The sequence below is a fragment of the Pararge aegeria genome, chromosome 22 (genome assembly GCF_905163445.1).
Source record: "Pararge aegeria chromosome 22, ilParAegt1.1, whole genome shotgun sequence".
Taxonomy (NCBI): domain Eukaryota; kingdom Metazoa; phylum Arthropoda; class Insecta; order Lepidoptera; family Nymphalidae; genus Pararge; species Pararge aegeria.
In genome coordinates this window covers 7969924-7989373 of record NC_053201.1, presented here as the reverse complement: position 1 = coordinate 7989373, position 19450 = coordinate 7969924, and the positions used below count along the sequence as shown (strand labels likewise).

Below are 19450 nucleotides of genomic sequence, written 5' to 3'. Positions count from 1 at the left end.
TGCTGAGTTCCGGTCTGAAGAGTGGAGTTGATGGTGTAATTAAATGCACATGAGACTTATCACCTACGCCTTAGGCTGATGGACAGATAGGCAAATTTCAGGATTTGATCCTTACACTGGGAAATGTTGCTCTGTTGATAGGCACTGGTTTTCCACTTATTATCAGGTGGGCCATCTACTTGGTTTATCAATTGTTAATAATACAAATAGGTATAAGTTTAGTACTCACTGGAAGCCTCATAAAGGGAGGGTCACTAATATGCTTCCCTAACTTGTTCTCTTGATACTGTATGAGCTGTATAACAAGCTGGGCCAGGCCTTCTTTAGTTGGTGGATCAGTTTGTACATGCTGAAACAGAATATGTTTGAATATTATATGTATTGGTAGGATATTCTAGTTTTTTACATAACATTTTATAATTGCCTCATTGCATAGTTTCTCCAATTAATGAGTTGGGCCAACTTCTGTTAAAATTTTGACTACCAGCCAGTGGATATAATATTAGTCGTGTTCTTTATTGCTGTTTGCACTGGGGCTTGAACTAATTATTATCAGATTGACTTAAAAAAAAAAAATCATTGACCAGTTCTCTTTTCTTTGTCTATATACAAAATTAAAACAGGGTTGGTTTTTGTGGACACTGTTTACTACACTACTCAACAAACAAAAAGTTATGATAATTTTGATTATATTGTCATCACCATCCCCAGCGTTAGTACCATACTGTGTCAATTTATCATCATGCAATACTTTATACAACTAGAATAAAATGCTTAACAACCACTCTAAAAAACAGAGGAAAGATAAAGATTGAATTTAAATATGTACTACAAAATCTCACCCTTCAAGCTCACTTATTCTAAATTACTCCAAAGAATTATCTTTTTTACAAGAAAAACACAGTAAACATTTATTGAGCATACTTTTATAAAACTTCTTGGACAGTGGTATGTATCGTAGCCACAGCACCAGAATAGTTTGGTGCAATCTAGTTTAGTAAGTATGTTTATTATGTACATCAATGGTATTACACAAAGTATGACTATTAGAAACAATAATAGAGCAACACCATAACAAACTTGGGTTCTTTTACTAGTTTAGCAATACAAAATACGAAAAGCCGAGATGATGTGTAAGTGAATCTAAACCCACAATTTACTTTGGTTAGTTTTGTTATAAAAAGAAATGACATTATTTTAAAGAAAAACATTTATTTTTAACTAGCACGATAGTAAATGGATTGAATTTTGTATTATTTACTAACCTTTTTACAGTTTTTCTGCAACCAAACACGAATTTGGTCGAATTGTGTTAGAGACTCCGGTGATTGAAAGAACTCTATGTTCGGAGCACCGTCCTTTTTAGGGCCTAAAGTTGTCATTGTAGAAAAGCAATACGTATCACTCCTGAGATTCTAAACTTCTATTAATCAGTTATTTCTATTAAACTGGAGTATTTTTGTAACTAAAAAGAAAGCATCTCAGCGTCACTTCATCGTAGATTGACCATAGACTAAATTGGCATAGTTTATGAAAATGCAATTTTGTCTGACAATGACATATAGGTTTTTTCTATAGAACTTAGCAGTAATGGAGATACAAACACAACATTCAAGAAAAGTTCATTTATTTTTAGTTACTCATAAGATCTCCAACGTATATTACGTATAAAATAAGTAAGAATATTATAAATAAGTGGGCACGGCCACTTAATCTTAATAAGTGTACTTCTTGTTCGCGTCAAGCTAGGAACTAACGATTTAAGTAAATTCATCCATAGGTACTCACTTAATAGCTAACCAATACAAAGTATTGATGTCAGTAATTTTAAATTCAGTTGTTAGAAGTATTGTCTGTAGGTTGCCTGTATATATCGGTATTTTTAAAGATACATTGCGAAGAGTGTGCTTAGAAGTACTTGACCTTGTCACCTGTCTGTCTACCTTTTCAATATCGATCCATGAGGAATCGTAAGGACCTGCACACTTACGTTGTTTGGGAGCGTATAAAACGGTTTACTTCCTGGTCTCGGATATGCACCGCAAATTCTTTCGGCTTCAGTTTTATCCCAAGTCCCAACAGCTATAGTAAAAAGAGGTACTATCGCTTCAAGTAATAAATAAGTGTCAGTGAAGAAGAAAGAATAATGAAAAACCATATAATCTTTTATATTCATTTATTTTTGACATCTAAATACCTAAATTCTTTACTACAATGTTAAATCCAAACTATAAATTTTACAAGTTTATTGATTTCTGCAATGTTAATACAATAAAAATAATAATAAGTTTATGAGTTATTAATTATTGTCTTTCGGACAACAAGGAAATGTATTAGAGGTAAAGCACAACTGTAGAATAAATATCTACACAGAATTTAAAAAATAAAATATCAATAGAAAAGAATGTTGGAAGATTCATAATAGCTTATAGCACAAAATTCCATACACAAAACAATTTTGTACACATTAAAAGCGATATTAATATAAACCTATCATTACTTTATAAGTCTATGGACTAGCATAAACAACTAAATTGCTTCTGTATCCAAGGTTGTCACTTCACATTAATATGGATAAATTTTATGTTCTACATACAAATCATTTTGTTTCTTAAAAATATGTATGTTAAACACTGGATGGATGTAGAATAATCGACATTACTTATGCTTTACGCAAGTGTCAAATTGGGTGGGGAGAAGCAGAGGCGTAGTGTTGTGTTATCACAAAATTACAGCTGTTTAAGTCAGTTTAGGTTTAACCGACTTACTTAGCGGATATACATACACCTAAAAGTCAAAAGATGGAGAACTACATAGACAACTTTTCTGTAGAGATCTCTTATAGAGATAAGTATTTCCATGTCCACATCTTTCTTGTATACGATTATGTCACTTATTTTGGTACTAAGTAAATAAATAAGGCCTATCTTTGTTTTGTCAAAAAAAGATCAACGATACAATGTTCACAAATTAACGTTCAAAAGAATTTCACAACGCTTCGCTTCCCATCACTAAATGACCCACGGCGAAGCATGAGACAATTGACAGATACTATGATCTAGGAAACCGGCATATACAACACTTACCACTAGAGTTTACCTAATACATAATGACGCATCTCAATGGTTTTTATTGGTTTATCCAAGATTTTTAGTTGCGCCAAAATATACTAGTTGAACTATACAACAACGATTATATTCGATATTATAAATATTATTATTGTCAAATCGATAATTGAACAACATCGACATCAAGAAACATCAAGAACATCAAGACGACAATAATTATAATATGATGATAAACATTACTTATTATACAATTATTATTTTATTTTATTCGGTATGGAATAAAAAGCAGAGGCTGTCTTGCAGCAATTTAAAGTGTAGCAAAAAAAATACACGGAAAATATGGCTTTGATATGATTTAAAGTCCGGTGCACTATTAAAGGTTGGTGGATTAGGTTTACATTAAAAAAAAAAACCGGCAAAAATTTTAAGCATTCTCGGTTCCACCAATATGAGAGGATATACAAGTGTCCAAACCAGCTTCTTATGTAAAATATGAAAAATACTATGTACTTTATTAATGTGCTCTATTTCATTTAGGGAACTAATATTAAGCTCTACAATATATCACTTTGTATATTTTCATATTATGTTTAAATGTATTAATATAAAAATTAAAGAAGCATAATTGAGAAAATTATAACATAATAATATAGCCCCTATACTTTCCATATTCTACCGTCACTTCATTAAATTGTATATTTTAAACACTCTTTATCTAGCTAAGCTATAAATAACTTTAGAGACATTTACCTCAGGGTTACAACCCATCTCGCTAGGAAAACGAAAGTGGCATAATTCAAACATATCTAACGTAATAAAAAATACACTTTTAGTATAGCGAAATTAAATGCACACGATCATAAGATTAGCTAGCAGGGAACTAAAAGCGTAACATCATTAAATGTAAAAGCAAAAAATTTTTGAGTACACTCAACATAATATACCTAACTAATAAGAATAACAAAAACACAGAAACAAAATCTACTGGTAAACTACAATAACGCTTGTTAATATTATTAGTTATTATGTTAAGAATTAGCACTGATGGACAACGATTCGAATTAAGCTTTCAATACTTTAACATAGAGCTGTAATTTGAATAACTGACATTGGATACACCGCGAAGCGTACGGCGAAGCAAGCAGGTCGATAGAATTTCAGCCGTATGATAATAGTGGTAGAGCTGAGATTAATTAATCGTTACGATATACGCTTCGCCAGCTCACAGATGCTTTTTAAATATGTCGTGCTAACAAACATGTTTCATTGAACACATGCAACATACGGTATTGTAGCAGCAGCTAAAAATAATATCACTTTCACAGCTCTCACTATAATAGTACAAAAAACAATAAAGCTATTTAATATTACACAAAAAAAAGTATTTTCAATAACGAAGTCACTTTTAACAGAAAGTAATGTATACATCAACTATTTTCTTATAAGAACTATGTATCGTTAAGCTCCTTGGAGAGTTAAAGATTTAAAAATCAATATACCTAGTCAGTTTATTAAAATTATTTCTATACTAATTCACGGTTCGAATAGTCAGCCCTTTAATTTTTAGTTAATTCATGAATAATTATTCTTTAATTAATTAAATAACTGGGACGTAGCAGCGAAAGTAATTATTAAACAATCTTTACAAAATAACATCGTTATTGAAAAATATACGTAATAGAAACATGGCCGATAGTATTTATCGGCTCCAACCATTGGTTTTTAATAACGTTATAACGTAAGTAACGTTATCTCCAACGCGGGGATGCTTAGCACATTTGCTTATCAACGTAGGTTGGTACCGACCTGTGGAGCCGCAGTTAGCAGTGTTGGGCGAATGCTATTTTGTAGATGTACACATGCCTTACATTCGAGGTCACAAACAATCACGTGACCTGAGTATTATTTTAATTGCAGGTTAAAGGAAAACAGGAAAGTTATCAGCAGTTATTTGAGAACGTCTCAAGTACTTTAATATTGTCATTTTCTTATTTTCCATAAAAAAAAAACAACTGAGATTGTTAAATGCACTCTCCTTATTTTTGCAGTGATCGCAAAACTAGGATTCGAAACAAGAATTCACCGGAAGCATTCTATAACAGTTTTGATATGATATGCGGATAACTGATCAAATAATTTTTAAGAGGTACATTATTTTATGTCACATTATGACTGTCTTAAAATAATAGTTTGTGTTTTAAAATATTATTTTAGTGAAAATTTCGATATTTATTTTTATTAAATTTAATAAAAGAAATTTAATTAAATAAGTTAATTGTAAATAAAAAATGCAATAAATACAGGTAATTAAATAAACAGGTTAATGTTTAAGAAATAAATAGATAAAAATGTCGCAAACAAAGCTGTCTATAAGATAAAAAAATAAGTTTTCTAAAAATCTAGTCATGGTCTATGCTCTGAAAGCCGTCTCTGAGGTGTGGACATTATTATAATAGCTGAGGTTGAATGTTCAATATATTGGAATTTTTTTTATTATAGATAAGTTTTAAATAAAACCTCGAGGACTTCAGACCTCAATATCCAAAGATCTTTATCAAATCCTCATAAAATTAAAAAGAAAAGAGACCAATAAGACCTTAAAATCGAAAATTATTCTTCAGTTGTAACAGGAAGAGTTTTGCTCGGCAAAGTAATATTACGACAGCAATTTGATAACACACCACCAATTATTTTATTTCTAAACGACTTCAAATACCTACGCTAGTTACATCAACCACATACACTGGAATAACTTTAAAACATTATTATAGATTTGTGACCGATTTGTAACTATTATAATATGTGATTAAATAGGTCAATGGATTTTAAATAACGTATTTTTTAAATAGCTGTGTAAAATATCTCTGTTTATGCGCTTGTTTATACACCTTTTTTAATAAACTTTTTCAAAACAAAAATTGAACACAAACCGAAAGATTTTTCCTATCTGTCCCCCTGCTCTGTCCCCTCAGGGGAACTGTAGTTCTTTAAGTTTTGGAATTTTAATTAATTTTCGAAAAATTTGTTTTCAATTCTTCAATTTCCGCCAACGTATCTTTATATACTTAAAATGCTTAACGGAAAAGACACAATGAGGTATATGTGCGTCTTTTACTAGTAAACAATTAAAAAACGGCGTGCTACCTAAAGCTAATTAAATAAATATAATTAAAATAAATATGGCAGAATTAGTTCTAGCGATGTTTCACATTGGCGAATATGCCCATAGGCTTGCGGTTAAAGGACCTTTAAGAGTACAGACTTTTGGTGCGCTTTTGCGTGCGTAAACCACAAGATAGGCAAGTCGACTAGATTATAAGATAACTAGCTTTTGTCCGCGGCTTCGCTCACGTTAAATTCAACTTTTGATTTGGTAAAGAGAGGTTAAAAAAAATATTCTTTATATAATATAAAATCTTGCTGCAAATAGAAAAATATGAACGTAAATTACTTCAAAAATCAGAAACTTTCATATAAATTTTCATCCCCTATTTGATGCCTTTAGAGTTGGAATTTTTAAAGTTTGTGAAACAGGTATTTCTATATTTTAATCGAAACCTAAAATCAAAGTTTCATGGATGTAACTTGAAAAATAAATTGATAAATGAAGGATTTCATAGAAACTTTCATCCCCCATTTAACCCTCTTAGGGTTGGAATTTCCAAAGTCCTTTCTTAGCGGAAGCCTACGTAAGAGCTTTCTGCAAAATTTCAGTCCGATCCGTCAAGTGGTTAGAGCTGTGTGTTGATAGATCAGTCAGTCATTCAGTCAGTCAGTCAGTCAGACCTTTGCATTTTATATATATCGATAATTTATTTGTCAAAATATGTTAATTTTTGGTAGTGCAAGTTCTTATTATGATCTCACAGAGCCTAAGATAAGATAATATCTTTATCAAAATATGCTAATTTTTGGTGGTGTAAGTTTCGATGTTTGGGGTCTGGAATCTATTTCGATAAGCAACGCCTTTGGAAGGATCGTAGTTGATAACCACCATAAGGGTTGATAACAGTGACACCGGGGAATAGGAACGAGCGCGAAGGTCGGCAGGAGTTGAGGCCTAGGGCTGGACGAAATCGGGGGCTAAATTGACCGAGCATGTAAATTTTTTAATTTAAATAAACAATTATAAGGGGTTTGATAATACATAATCGTTATTTCTCTTCTTCTTCTTCTTTCATTTCCCTATTTGTATAGGAAGTATAAATGAGATACAGTAGATTCTTAAATAAGCTTTTTTACATATTTGAACAAACAATGATTTAAGTGGAGTATCGATTGTAACAATAAAATATATTGTTTTTTTTTTAAATCTAATCTGCATGCCTACCAAAAGCTACCAAGCTAAAAATACACACAGAATACTTTTTTACAGTATGGCATCATATTCGCTAATGTGCACTAGAATCAATAGGTTTTTTATTTTTATTTAATGCCTAAGTAGTTTTCTGCTATGCCTATATAGTATATGGTTTGAGCGATGCCGAATAGCGGCGCTATTACAATCATACGACAAGCTCCACCTTTGAAGAATGCAGTTGGACCTTCCTGTGTTAACGTTTTACTGAAAAAACAAAAAACATCTCATAAATAAACATCGTCACAAGAAGGATATTTTAAGTTTTTAACATGTCAGTTTGCCACATCTATTGTTACCTAATGTTACTAGATAAAAAAAAAACCTATCAACGAATTATTTTTATGAGATTTATTCAATCACATCACTCGCCCGCTCGTTTCACTTTTTATGATATCCATCAATGATTTTCAAATATATTTATGATTTATAACTATATAGATTCGCAAAATTTGTAGCGAATTATTGAATTCTATTGTCAAACAATAGAATAGAATAGAATAGAAAAACTTTATTGCAACACAACAAAAAAAAAGGAAAATTCAAGGAAAACAGTAATAGTACTTAGTGCTAGGGTGCAAATGCGGCCTTATCACTAAAAGTGATCTTTTAAAGGCAACCTGAGCGTACGAAGCCGATAAAAGAGTGGAAAATGGATGGTGCATAAAGTAAGTTACAAAAAAAAAAACAAAAAAAAGAAATGTCATATAAACTTACATGAACATACATACTACATTTACATATAAACTACACAAATACCAACATACATTTATATATACAACAACAATTTATTTACAACAATTTGTGAATTGCGTCCGCGAATATAACGGTTATTTACAAAACCCGTGGGAATGGTTTGTTTTCATATTTTCCTCTCCATCCGTTCAACAAACTATATGCCAATAATCAAGTATACTGTTTGCTTAGTTAGGACGTACAGTAAGGACAAACAAACAAACACAATTTCGCATGTATTATATTAGCATAATTTTTTTTAGCGTTTGATGAACCTTTTTTTATTTAATTTTTTTTCATAAGTAATTGGTGTCATCGATCGACAACTATGATACAAATGTTATTGAAAACTGTACGCTTTTCTTTTTTAATTAAAGCCATACACTTAATCGGTTTAAACGCGACATCATACCGGAACGCTAAATCGCTTGTCGGAAGGGTGGTTACTAGCCACGGCCGAAGCTTTCCACCAGACCAGACCAGAGAAAATTAAGAAATAATAAATCGAATCCGCGACCTCCCACTAAAAAACCACAGCGCTCACCGTTGTGCCAGGACGGTCGTCAAAAACGTACGTGCGCATTATACCAGTTATTTATTTTTTATTTATTTTATACACTTTATTTGTAAACTACAAATAGTAAAAAAAAAAACAATGCACACAACAAAAATAAACTTAAAAAGTAGGATACAAAGGGCGGCCTTATCGCTTAGTAGCGATCTCTTCCAGGCAACCTTAGGATTAGGAAAACCAAGGGAAACCGATTGGTGGGGTGTATTATTATTATATACATACTTACGAACAATTACACACTAATACTTATCAAGATTACACACATAAAATATTAATAATAATAAATATAAAAAAATAATAAACTAATATATACTAAAACATACTTAAATATGAGTAAGAGTTAATCACTGTCGTCTTTATTGTTCAAGATAAAAGTGGCAATATCGCAATATGCTGGTACTTACGTGATACAGTCCATGATGGAGGAGTATTGGCGGCCGCTCTTGGTGATAGTCTGCATACGTGTCTTTATCACGTCAAGAGGGTTGACGGCCAGAGCAGCAGTGGAACCGGCGGCGCATCCGGACAGGAACGACCACCTTTGAACAATTAACATATATCATCATCTTCATGATCAAGCCCTTAGAATTAAGGGCAATCTCGTTCAGCAATTGGATGGAGTGCATTGTGTCCAAACAGCAAAAACGCCCTGCGCATGTCTGACTTCACACCCGCGAAATGTTCCAAGCTCACATACTTTTTCTCATTTGCCCAATTATTGTAAAATTATTACTGTCAACTGCTTAATGGACGTATGTGAAGTTTGACTAACCGCATGCTCGAGAAACACTACTAAAGTGGAGTGGAGTTGCTTTAATATTAGTCGTGTACATGGTTTCTTAATTCTGTGACCAAGCCATTACCGGACCTCTACAGAGCACGGGTCTACACTCAGAAAAGCCTTCTTTTCTGAGTGTAGACCCGTGCTCTGTCTCTTTAGGACGTAGTCTACCACGCTGGCCAAGTGCGGATTGGTAGACTTCACACGCATTTGAGAACATAAAAACTATATGGAGAAGTTTTTGGTATGCGGATTTCTTCGAGATTTTCATGCAATGTCAATCAAGTGTTATTCATTGCTTAAACGCACATAAATAAAAAGTTCAGGGGGGCTCGAACTGTGTCATCCCGAAAGTGAGGCCGAAGACCAAGGCGACAGTGAAAGTCGCCTTTACTTTTTACATAAAAAAAAAACTTAATAACTAAAAAGTGATCTACTGCAATCACCAACCCGTCGGCCCAGCGAAGTGATTACGTGCATAACTTCTTATTAAGGAAGGCCTTTACCGGGCCTCCAGCATTGGACTGTTAGAGGCTATTGATAAAATAAAAAACTTACCAAAACGGCGGAGGGCTTCCTGGATTTTCCTTAGGGCCGAGGTCGTTGAGTATAGCGAACATCGGGAAGTAGACGACACTGAACGAGATATCTCTAGCTGCCGTCGCCGTGACGCCCTTGTACAGGCCGAATATGCCGCGTTCCGCGAGCAATCTCCGCGTAAGTTGCATAGCGGTTATACGCTCGAACTTTTTACCCTCTGCAAAACGAGCAAAATGTTTACCCCCCTTATTAATAAACATGGTGTAACGTCCGTGGCGTGCATAGAGGGTAAGTAAAGGGTATGCAGATGATACAAAATGAAGGAAATTACCAGTAGGAGTTATAAATACTTAAGGGTAGGCTTTTTATAACTCTTGCTATGCCTATCCTTAAGTTTTTATAACTAGTACTGGAGATTTTCTTCATTTTATAACATCCGCATACCCTGTGCATACCCTCTATGCACGCTACTGTGTATCGTTGGAATGCAGTACCAGGGGGTACCCCTTTCGTTTCCGAAGAGTTACTTCAAGGTGTGTCACATAAAACTGTTATTGTTTATTATTATTAATGAGAACGGCCAAAAGCCAATTACAATTCATCATATCAATCTATTACCTACGTCCCACAGGCACAGGTATCCTCCCACAATGAGAAGGGGTTAAGGCCGTAGTCCACCATGCTGGTCCAGTTTGGTTGACTCTACACACCTTTGAGAACATTATGTAGAACTTAGGCATGCAGTTTTCCTCGCGATGTTTTCCTTCACCGTTGAAGCAAGTGATATTTCAATAACTTAAAACGGACATAACTTAGCTAAATGGAGGTGCGTGATTCATTGGTGGAATCCCACATTCGAACTTAATTTTACTGGAAGATGGTGATAACAAAAAAATAAATTTACCCGGCTAAGTTTGTTGTGGGCTCTTCTTAGACCAGGGCGCGTTTGGAACCCTCGTAGCTTTAGATTTAAGTTGGCGAACAAAGTTATCACCATCCCGTTACAATTATGTAAACAAATATGTATGAACGCTTCATAAGTGCCTGTGATAGGACCTCATGAATAAAGAAAATTTGAATTTGAAAAACTCGACCTCCCGGTAGTGAAGTCGAGCTCGACGATGATGATGAAATTGGATGGTGATGTATTTTTACCTGCTTTGGCTTGCGCCGCCTGCCGACCCGCATCCTGCATTTGGATCTTAAGCAACTCCATGGGAGTGGTGATGACAATTTGACACGCGCCCGCCATCCCACCGGCTGCCATTTGGCGCACTACTGGTAGTGATCTGAGTAGACAAACTTAACTTTATTGTATATCTATCTTGTAATGAGGCCCGCATCAGCGGATGCACTTCGACCCTCCAGGATCTTTTGTGCTCTATAACTTTATTGTATAAATAACAAATTATTTTATAACAAATTTTTCGTGGTCCCTTCTTGTAACACGGTTGCACGAAGCATGTCGCCTATACCGAGTTCATTGTCGTCATTCAATGCGCTCTTGGACAGCAATGTTCAATCTATTCCATGACGCGTGGACAGCATTGTTCCGTGAATTGTTGAGATACTCCGAGAATACTGAATGACCTTTACTTCAATATTCGCAGAGTATCACTATAGCACACTATATTAATATCATGTATTTTATAATATTTAATCATCATTCATCTTTCATTCATAAATTATGTTAGCTAGTTAGCGTAAGTGGCCCTGCTGTACTACCAGGCTTTAAAATAAATAAAGTAAAATTTTGAGAGTCATGTCAAACTTCGGTATGCCACTCAACTACAAAAAGGTCTGAACCTGGGAAAGGGACATAAATAAGGTTGGTGATGATAATGACGACCTCTCAGGCGCAGTGGTTATGAGCGCGGTGGAGTTATAAGTGGGAGGTTCCAGGATCGATCGCCGGTGGGGTTAATTTGGGAATTCATAATTTCAAAATTTTCTGGGGTTCGACTAGAGTGACACCCTTGTTCGAGTGCTGCTTAGCGATTTAGTGTTCCGGTAAGAAAACGCGTAGAAACCGATTAAAGGAATTCGATGCCCGTAACAGGTTAGCCCGTTACCATCTTAGACAACATCAAAACTTACAAGCAGGTGAGATTGCAGTCTTAAGCTAACTTGTAGTGGAATATAAAAATTACAGTTTGCCTGAATATGGGGACCTTTAGATGGAAACGCGCATACACATATCAATCATAATCTTGATGTTTGATAACTGATAACTAATAATTCCAACTTTACACACTATATAGATACTAAACTGCAGAAGCGTTATCTTTCTTATCAATTGGAAGTTAAGTACATGATCGTCTCTGATTAGGTGCAGTATGAAGATTGAATGGGTTTTTACTTATAAATCCCGGCAGCGATTTTACGCGATTTGCTTTTATCCTCTAGGACCTTTAGGCAGTTCGATAAACTATATCCGAATAACCGTTGCGGATACCTTTAACTGGTACTTACCCCGCCCCAGTCTATAAAAAATTTATAATTGAAATCGCATTTGACTTGACAGATGTAGAGAATATCTTGAAAGTTAAATATACTACGAGAATACACACATCGCCTATATTATGAAAATTAAGCTTAATTTGCTGGTACTCCGCAGGAATAATTGTTGAGCCATTGTAAAGTCAACATCTCCTAAGGATGCTCCGGTTTCGGAGCGAAACGTGCGTAGAGGGTACATTGCCGAAGATCAGTTTGGTGTGGATTGAAGAAATTATTAATTACACCATACAGATTCTCCTGCTTTTCGCGGAGTTTAGCAAATCAAGATGAATGAAAATTAATATATCATAGATTTTAGCAAATTAACGCCTGCTTCTATCCAATACACACAACGCCATCTAGCCCCAAGTTAGGTTAGCTTGCGTTTCAGGTACTAAGACGACTGGTGAATATTTTTATGAATAACATACATAAATACTCATAATATACATATAAACACCCGGACACTATAAAACAATAATGCTCATCACAAAAACATTTTCCGGTTGTGGGAATCGAACCCACAGCCTTGGACTCAGAAACCAGGGTCGCTGCGCAGTGCGCCAATCGGTCGGCCGTCATTGCATAAAATCAATTTGAAGTAAAGATATAACATGTCCTTGAATTTCGTCAAGCCAACGAGGATTCTACTTATACTATACAGAACTCATAATTTGTAACGGAAGTAACAAAAAGTTGCCAACTTTGTGATGTAAATTTTGACGTTTTCATACACGAACTGTCAATGATTATATGGAGCCAAAGTAAGTTAGCCGACTGGAATGTTAATGCTTCCCACAATCAATTAATGCACCATTTGCAAACTCCAATCACTGTTGAAAATCTGTAAGTAATCCATTTTGATCGCGGGCCTACCATTGATGTTGCAAAGTTATAGATTGTACATGGGCGTTACATGACCGATCCTACACGGCTAGCATGGCTAGGAGACAACATCTTCCCGGGGAAGGATATAAATGTATCTTCTCCCACAGCTATATCAACTCTCAGAGCACTGGCGCACGAGTGGAAATAATATCCAAATAGTATATGTGTAATAATAAACGGGGGTTAACTTTTCCTATTCCATGTTCCCGTGCTTTAGCAAGTGGACACGTGATATAATTTTTGTCTCCTGCCTGTGTTAGCCCTGCTGCTAGGGCTACATTGAATCTTTTTTGAACGAGATCAAGCTAAGCTCAGTTGGATTCTTTAAACTAGGTTCAGATCTGAATGAATTGGAATGTGTGGAAAAACATGGTTTTGTAAGGTATGGTTTCCAAAACAAATTGCAATCACAAATCTGATCTATTTACCAGATAGTACATACCCATCCTTAAGTGTGAGGTGATACCGGAAAAGATCGTTAGCGGCGAGTTTTATGGCCTTCTCGGGCGTAATTAGGATGATGTTGACCGCGGACCCTCGGTACATACCGAAGTAACCCTCCGCTCTGTATGTTTGTTTGAAACAGTCCAACCTGGAAAACAAATAGCGCGTTACCTACGTAATCAGATCAACTTATTACTATGTAAAACATGCTTTTAAAAGAACTATTATAGGAAACCTTTTAATTTAAATACCTTGGTTGGTGTGATACTATTTAGCATAGAGCTTATCATTCTGGTTTACCTCGATATAATCGCAACCTCAGTCTCTCAATTTATTTTATTTTTTATTTATACTCTTTATTTGCACACAAATAAAAATACAAAAAAATAATAAATTTAATCATTTATTGGTTTAATTTTTTGCGTACAAAAATCAATCTTTTTATTTTTCTAAGGTGTAGTAAATCATGTGAATCGGTACACCCACTCACAGCTACAATATATATTTAAGTAAAAACTATGAAATTTTCAGACTGATTACCTTACTGTTGCACCGTTACGTATTATCGACTGTTCGTTTGTTTTGTACCTAATTTCGGTCATCTGCATCGATCTTGATGAAATTTTGCACACATACACACATAAGATGCACAGCTCAAGCCTTCTGGAAAATTCCTGAAGTCGGATAGATTTCCCGCGGAAAAGAAATTAAAGAGTGGACTAAGTCGCGGGCTAGTAAACTTGGCCAGTAGTCTTATATGTTATTAACATGTTTATCTACTACTACTACCACTTATAACTATAGAGAGATAAGTTACTAACATGTTTTTATACTGTTTCTCTCCATTGGGTCCCACCGTTTGATTTTGCAGTCGAGTTTTCACCAAATCCAATGGAAAAACGACAGAAACGCCGATAATTCCGGCGATACCGCCATTTATAATTTTCGGCACTAAGCTGTGAAAAAAAACATAGTAGTTAGACACAATGAGTACTCAATAAACACAAGCACTAACCAGTTCAATTTTGTGTCTCATTGCGACCAATCACATAGGTACTCGCTCGATCCGGCATATTTTAACATTGGTCGTAAATACTCGTATAAAATACGCAATCACAGCGCACGCGGGTTAGATACCTTAGTTGGTCCTTAGCCTAATGTATATTAATTTTGGACCTATCAATGCATAAGTTTAAAGAATATGTTAAACCACATTGATTACAGCGAGGTTACTACCAATTACATCTTTATTATTACATAAAGATGTAATTGGTTTCTCAATTTCAAGGTTGCTTGAAAGCATCCGGATCCGCTTTCATCTCTCATCATTAAAGATGAATGTTAAAATGTAAAATGTGCATAGTTGATTTTGGAAAAGAGCCACTGATGAGTTTCTTGCTGTCTTCTTCTCCGTAGAATCTGCCTTCCGAGCCGGTGGTAGAGTCACTACAAACCGACAGACTTGACGTTTCAAAAGTGCTTATACTTGAAATAAATGAATTTTGAATTTTTAAATAGAAAAACATTATTTTGCCGACCTTCCTGGCGCGGTGGTAAATGCTGTTCTCTTATAAATAGAAGGTGCCGGCACTTAATTTCATTCCGTGTCGTGGCTAAGTTACCCTGCCGATAAAGACGTAACGCCATGGGATTCAGTGTTACGGTACGATGTCGCGGATAAATCAATTTGGTGGCAAGGATAAGAGTTTAATATAACTATCCATAACCACCAGGAAATATTGCAGTCGAATATTGCAGGCTAATTTGTAGTGGATTAAAACGGAGACGGCGGATCATCCGTAAGAGAAAAAAAACTCTAGGGCATGCCTACTCATACCTAATATACATTCGCATCGCTAAGATCTGTAATGCTTTTCCAACTTCCGCTTTCACCGCCCATAACATAAGGGCTTTCCATTTCAAAAATAAATAGACACATCTTCTGGGCAAGCGCACTACGCAGGTATACCATGTAATACCGATCAGCCGCTGGTATTAAAACAAATTATAAAATGCTCGTGACTGTAAAAGGCTTCCCCGGTTGATTTAGGTCAATTTAAAGTTTAATAGAACCTACATATCTAGAATACCCGAAGTTATTCGGATCATAATTTAAAAGGGTAGTTTAGACGTTGCGAATTGTCGATTATGGATTTTGGCTGACTTCCATGCCTATCTTACGAGGCCATTGGCATTATAATACATTGTCTCGCGCTTCATAAATAAAATGACGCTACAAAGCAACGGTACATAAATTGCATTATTAGGTATAATTCTCTAATTATTTGTTCTTATATATACTTATCAATTACAAAACCTTTTTACATTCCTTTTTTCCATGATTTTGAAAATTAGCGTTATGTGGAAATTTCACTATAATGTAATATTTTTATACGTTAAGAAATACGCATATCCTGCTCCTGCATATGATGCAGGATAGCTGCTATAATAAATTCATACCACTAAATAGTTTTTTACGGTGCTTCTTCCCCTTAATCTAAATTGCTAGTACCTAGCCACGGCCGAAGCAGACCAGATCAGTAGCGTTAACTAACATGCGCGCCACAAGATAATTCTCTATGAGATAAGTCTACAGCTTTATCGTCCTATTGCTATGAGATAAGACGAGAAATGGGTAGACACCTGAGCGGTACCAGGGACAAATGAAAAATGAAGAAATTATAAATTCCTAAATTGCCTCTTCCGGATACCGAACCTGGGATGCCTCTTTTTTAAAAACGTAAAAAGCTAGACTGAATTATCCCTTAAACACTTTATATAGTGACATAGAGAATGGATTTGACTAGACAAATAGCTAACTAGGAGTTGGGTGATAGCCAAAGTGCGTCACTCAATAAAAATATAAATTGGTTATAAAGTTTACTATACTAATGTGTGAATTTGCCGTAACAAATTACGTATATTGATACTTGTAAAGAGCCACTTTAAAACGGAAAAGTATGTGCAATATAATAGCCTTAACTAAGCAATAGTGGTTACTATTTAGAGGACAAACAATTCAACATCATAAACTCATTTATATTCACAGAAAAATTATAATAGATATATGCATTGCAAAATAAACTCTGTGGCATAAACAATAAGGAATACATCCAATGATGATCTGTGGCAAAAATTCTAATAATAGAGATAGATACTGGACTGGATAGATACTTATTCATTATATTATTAGCCTAGATGTTAATGAAAAGATATTCACGCACGCAACTTCAAAATTATATTAATGCAATGTTTCATTTCAAGGCTACCCGAGAGGCTTTAATGAAATGACAAGCCTGAATGTTTAAAGCGATACAACCACTGGTTTGGAAGCAGAACCTACCAAGAAACTCACACATCATTTAAAAAAAATCTGAAATGCTACAAGTTTCAAATCTTTCATTGGTTCTACATGATGGGCTGGCTAATTTATTGACTAATACTGTAAACCCATCCATGTAGCAATAAATATCTTTGTAACGGAAATGTCAATAGATTATGTAACAAGGATTGGTTTGGGACATAAGAGACATTTGGTACATCTTATCCTGTCGTAACTAGCCTATGTAGATGCAGGATAGTGAAACATATTGCAATATATTCCATAGATAACCTGACTAGAACACTGATTTGTTTGGCGGCACATCATTTTTGTGTAAATATCCATGTCTGAATTCTCCTACCAGACCGGAGCAGATAAAATTCAGATTTTTTTATAGTAATAGTCAATGGCCCACCTGATAGTAAGTGGAAAACTATCATTTATTAATAGAGCAAAACTTTATAGGGCATGCAAGGAGCACATCCTGCTATAACCCTGCATCCATCAATTTGAGTTGGAGGTGTTAAGCCACATGTGCCTGTAATTACACCAGCGACCATGCTATCAATTCCCAAGTTGCCCTTGCCAAGGATTTAACCAGGAAGCTCACACTCTTAAGACCTTAAGGCTCACCACTGTACCAGAGGGGTCAACACACATTGCCCTGCAGGGATTGAACCTGGGACCTCCCACAGAGCTTACTATTTAGTAACATCAGCCATGAGCATCGGACAAGTAATCAAGGGGCAAATAACATGACAAATTCAATTATAAATCATATCCTATATTTCACACCAACTCTTCTAGCTCCATACATTATAACATGTACCTACATTTGAAATTTTAGAATATTGGGTCTTGCACAAATGTGTTAAATTATCAAAAGCACAAATATTGTGCCATTGAATCTCTACAAATGTAACAATATAAATTTTGTAAGTACTTACTTGAATTGCTTAATGGGAGGTGGATTTGGTTTGGCACTCATTCTTTTTTTTTTTTACCTGAAATAGAAGTAAAATTATTGGTTTATTTTTCTTTAAAAAAATATTCGATTTAATTAGCAAGTAATTCTTCAAGTTTTAGTATACTAAAACTACTTTAGTACGTTTTAGTACTGTATAAAAAAATATTCGTTCTAGAGTAGAAATATAATTATCTTGGTGCTAATAATTTGATTTTAAGATAATAATGAAGTAAGTATATTTACAAAATTAAACCAAAGTAAGAAAACAAAAAACACCGGCAAAACATTAATAACATATTAATTACGGTTTTAATGTTTTAAATGTCTCTATTTATTTATTTCAAATGACAAAGTATATTAAGGGCATTTTATTTAGGAATAAAATAAGCAAAACTAATTTATCCACTATCAGAAACGATCTCAATTTTTTAAATTTCAATCCTGAATTCAAATCATTTGCAATTTTACGTAATCATGGCATAAAAATGGCATACCTTTTCCGCTTTTCTTTCACACACTGAATTATTTTCACTTAAATTTTTGTTCCTACATAAAATACATTGCGAATTTTAATAAAAAAATACTAACTCAGTATCGATCGGAACAGAAAACGTTTTCTAAAAATTATATTGACAGATTAACGTCACTGCCAAGTTCCACTGGCCACTGTAAAAGTGTTGCCATTCAAAGATTTTTGTTTCCGCATTTTTTTTACTATTTTAGATTCAATATATTCGAAGCGATTAATTGATATCAGCAGGAATCAGAAATTTATTCACCAAAGAAAAATCACCTGTGTTGGCCCCTTTTAAGGTACCTATAAATCTTTAAAACCTTTAGAATACTTTAATAATTTTGAATTAGGTATTTTTACTTCTCAGACCAATTTATTGCTTTCCTTTATGTTCTAAACTCTTGCTTTTAATATTGATCAGCTTGCAAAAGACAATAGAAACTGATAGGATACCCGGATTACAAAAAACATGATGTTTGTATGTACTGATATTAAAGGGGCACATTGACAAGAAGCGAGCCAACTATATTTATTTATTACACAACTATGTTTATTTTTGTACACCTGGGATCAGCTGTTGACAATTGGCATTCTAAAAACATACCTCTCTAATACATGTCAATCCTTATATAAATTAAAATGAAAACAACAGACGTAGCTTTGATTTCATTGGTTATTAAATGGGTTAAGCAAAGTTGGCCATCAACAATGAGTGAATGCCCTCGATTTCAGATATTCAGCTACTGACTTAGCAACTGATA

The 19450-nt window shown here is 34.5% G+C and overlaps 2 protein-coding genes across 4 annotated transcripts in view; both read right to left on the bottom strand.

The window, feature by feature from the left end:
- Positions 1-1495, bottom strand: part of LOC120633603 (SWI/SNF complex subunit SMARCC2) — a 43642-nt gene extending 42147 nt beyond the window's left edge. For both annotated transcript variants that reach the window (XM_039903831.1, XM_039903832.1), the window contains exons 1-2: positions 1266-1495; positions 230-349 (exon numbers count right to left, since the gene is read on the bottom strand). In XM_039903831.1, the coding sequence (XP_039759765.1) occupies positions 230-349; positions 1266-1382 (237 nt within the window). In that variant the 5' untranslated portion in view covers positions 1383-1495. The remainder of the gene's footprint in view (positions 1-229; positions 350-1265) is intronic.
- Positions 1496-6663: 5168 nt separating this feature from the next.
- Positions 6664-18804, bottom strand: LOC120633914 (mitochondrial glutamate carrier 1-like). 2 transcript variants are annotated; one of them, XM_039904315.1, is made up of 8 exons: positions 18668-18804; positions 18156-18207; positions 14708-14842; positions 13885-14034; positions 11211-11344; positions 10074-10272; positions 9139-9273; positions 6664-7632 (listed from the first exon to the last, which is right to left on the bottom strand). In XM_039904315.1, the coding sequence occupies exons 2-8, from the start codon at positions 18194-18196 to the stop codon at positions 7494-7496; spliced, it is 933 nt and encodes a 310-aa protein (XP_039760249.1). In that variant the 5' UTR covers positions 18197-18207; positions 18668-18804; the 3' UTR covers positions 6664-7493. The 2 variants fall into 2 exon arrangements, with proteins under 2 accessions (XP_039760249.1, XP_039760250.1); XM_039904316.1 differs by having other exon boundaries at positions 18156-18212; positions 18670-18804.
- Between the last annotated feature and the right edge of the window lie 646 nt (positions 18805-19450).

Excerpts from the sequence above, each read along its gene's own strand:
- LOC120633914 (XM_039904315.1), bottom strand. The coding sequence starts at position 18,196 with ATGAGTGCCAAACCAAATCCACCTCCCATTAAGCAATTCAA. Across the intron at positions 14,843-18,155 it reads CCTCCCATTAAGCAATTCAA|CTTAGTGCCGAAAATTATAA; the intron begins GTAAGTACTTAC and ends TTTTTTTCACAG. Across the intron at positions 10,273-11,210 it reads GGCGGCGCAAGCCAAAGCAG|AGGGTAAAAAGTTCGAGCGT; the intron begins GTAAAAATACAT and ends CTCGTTTTGCAG.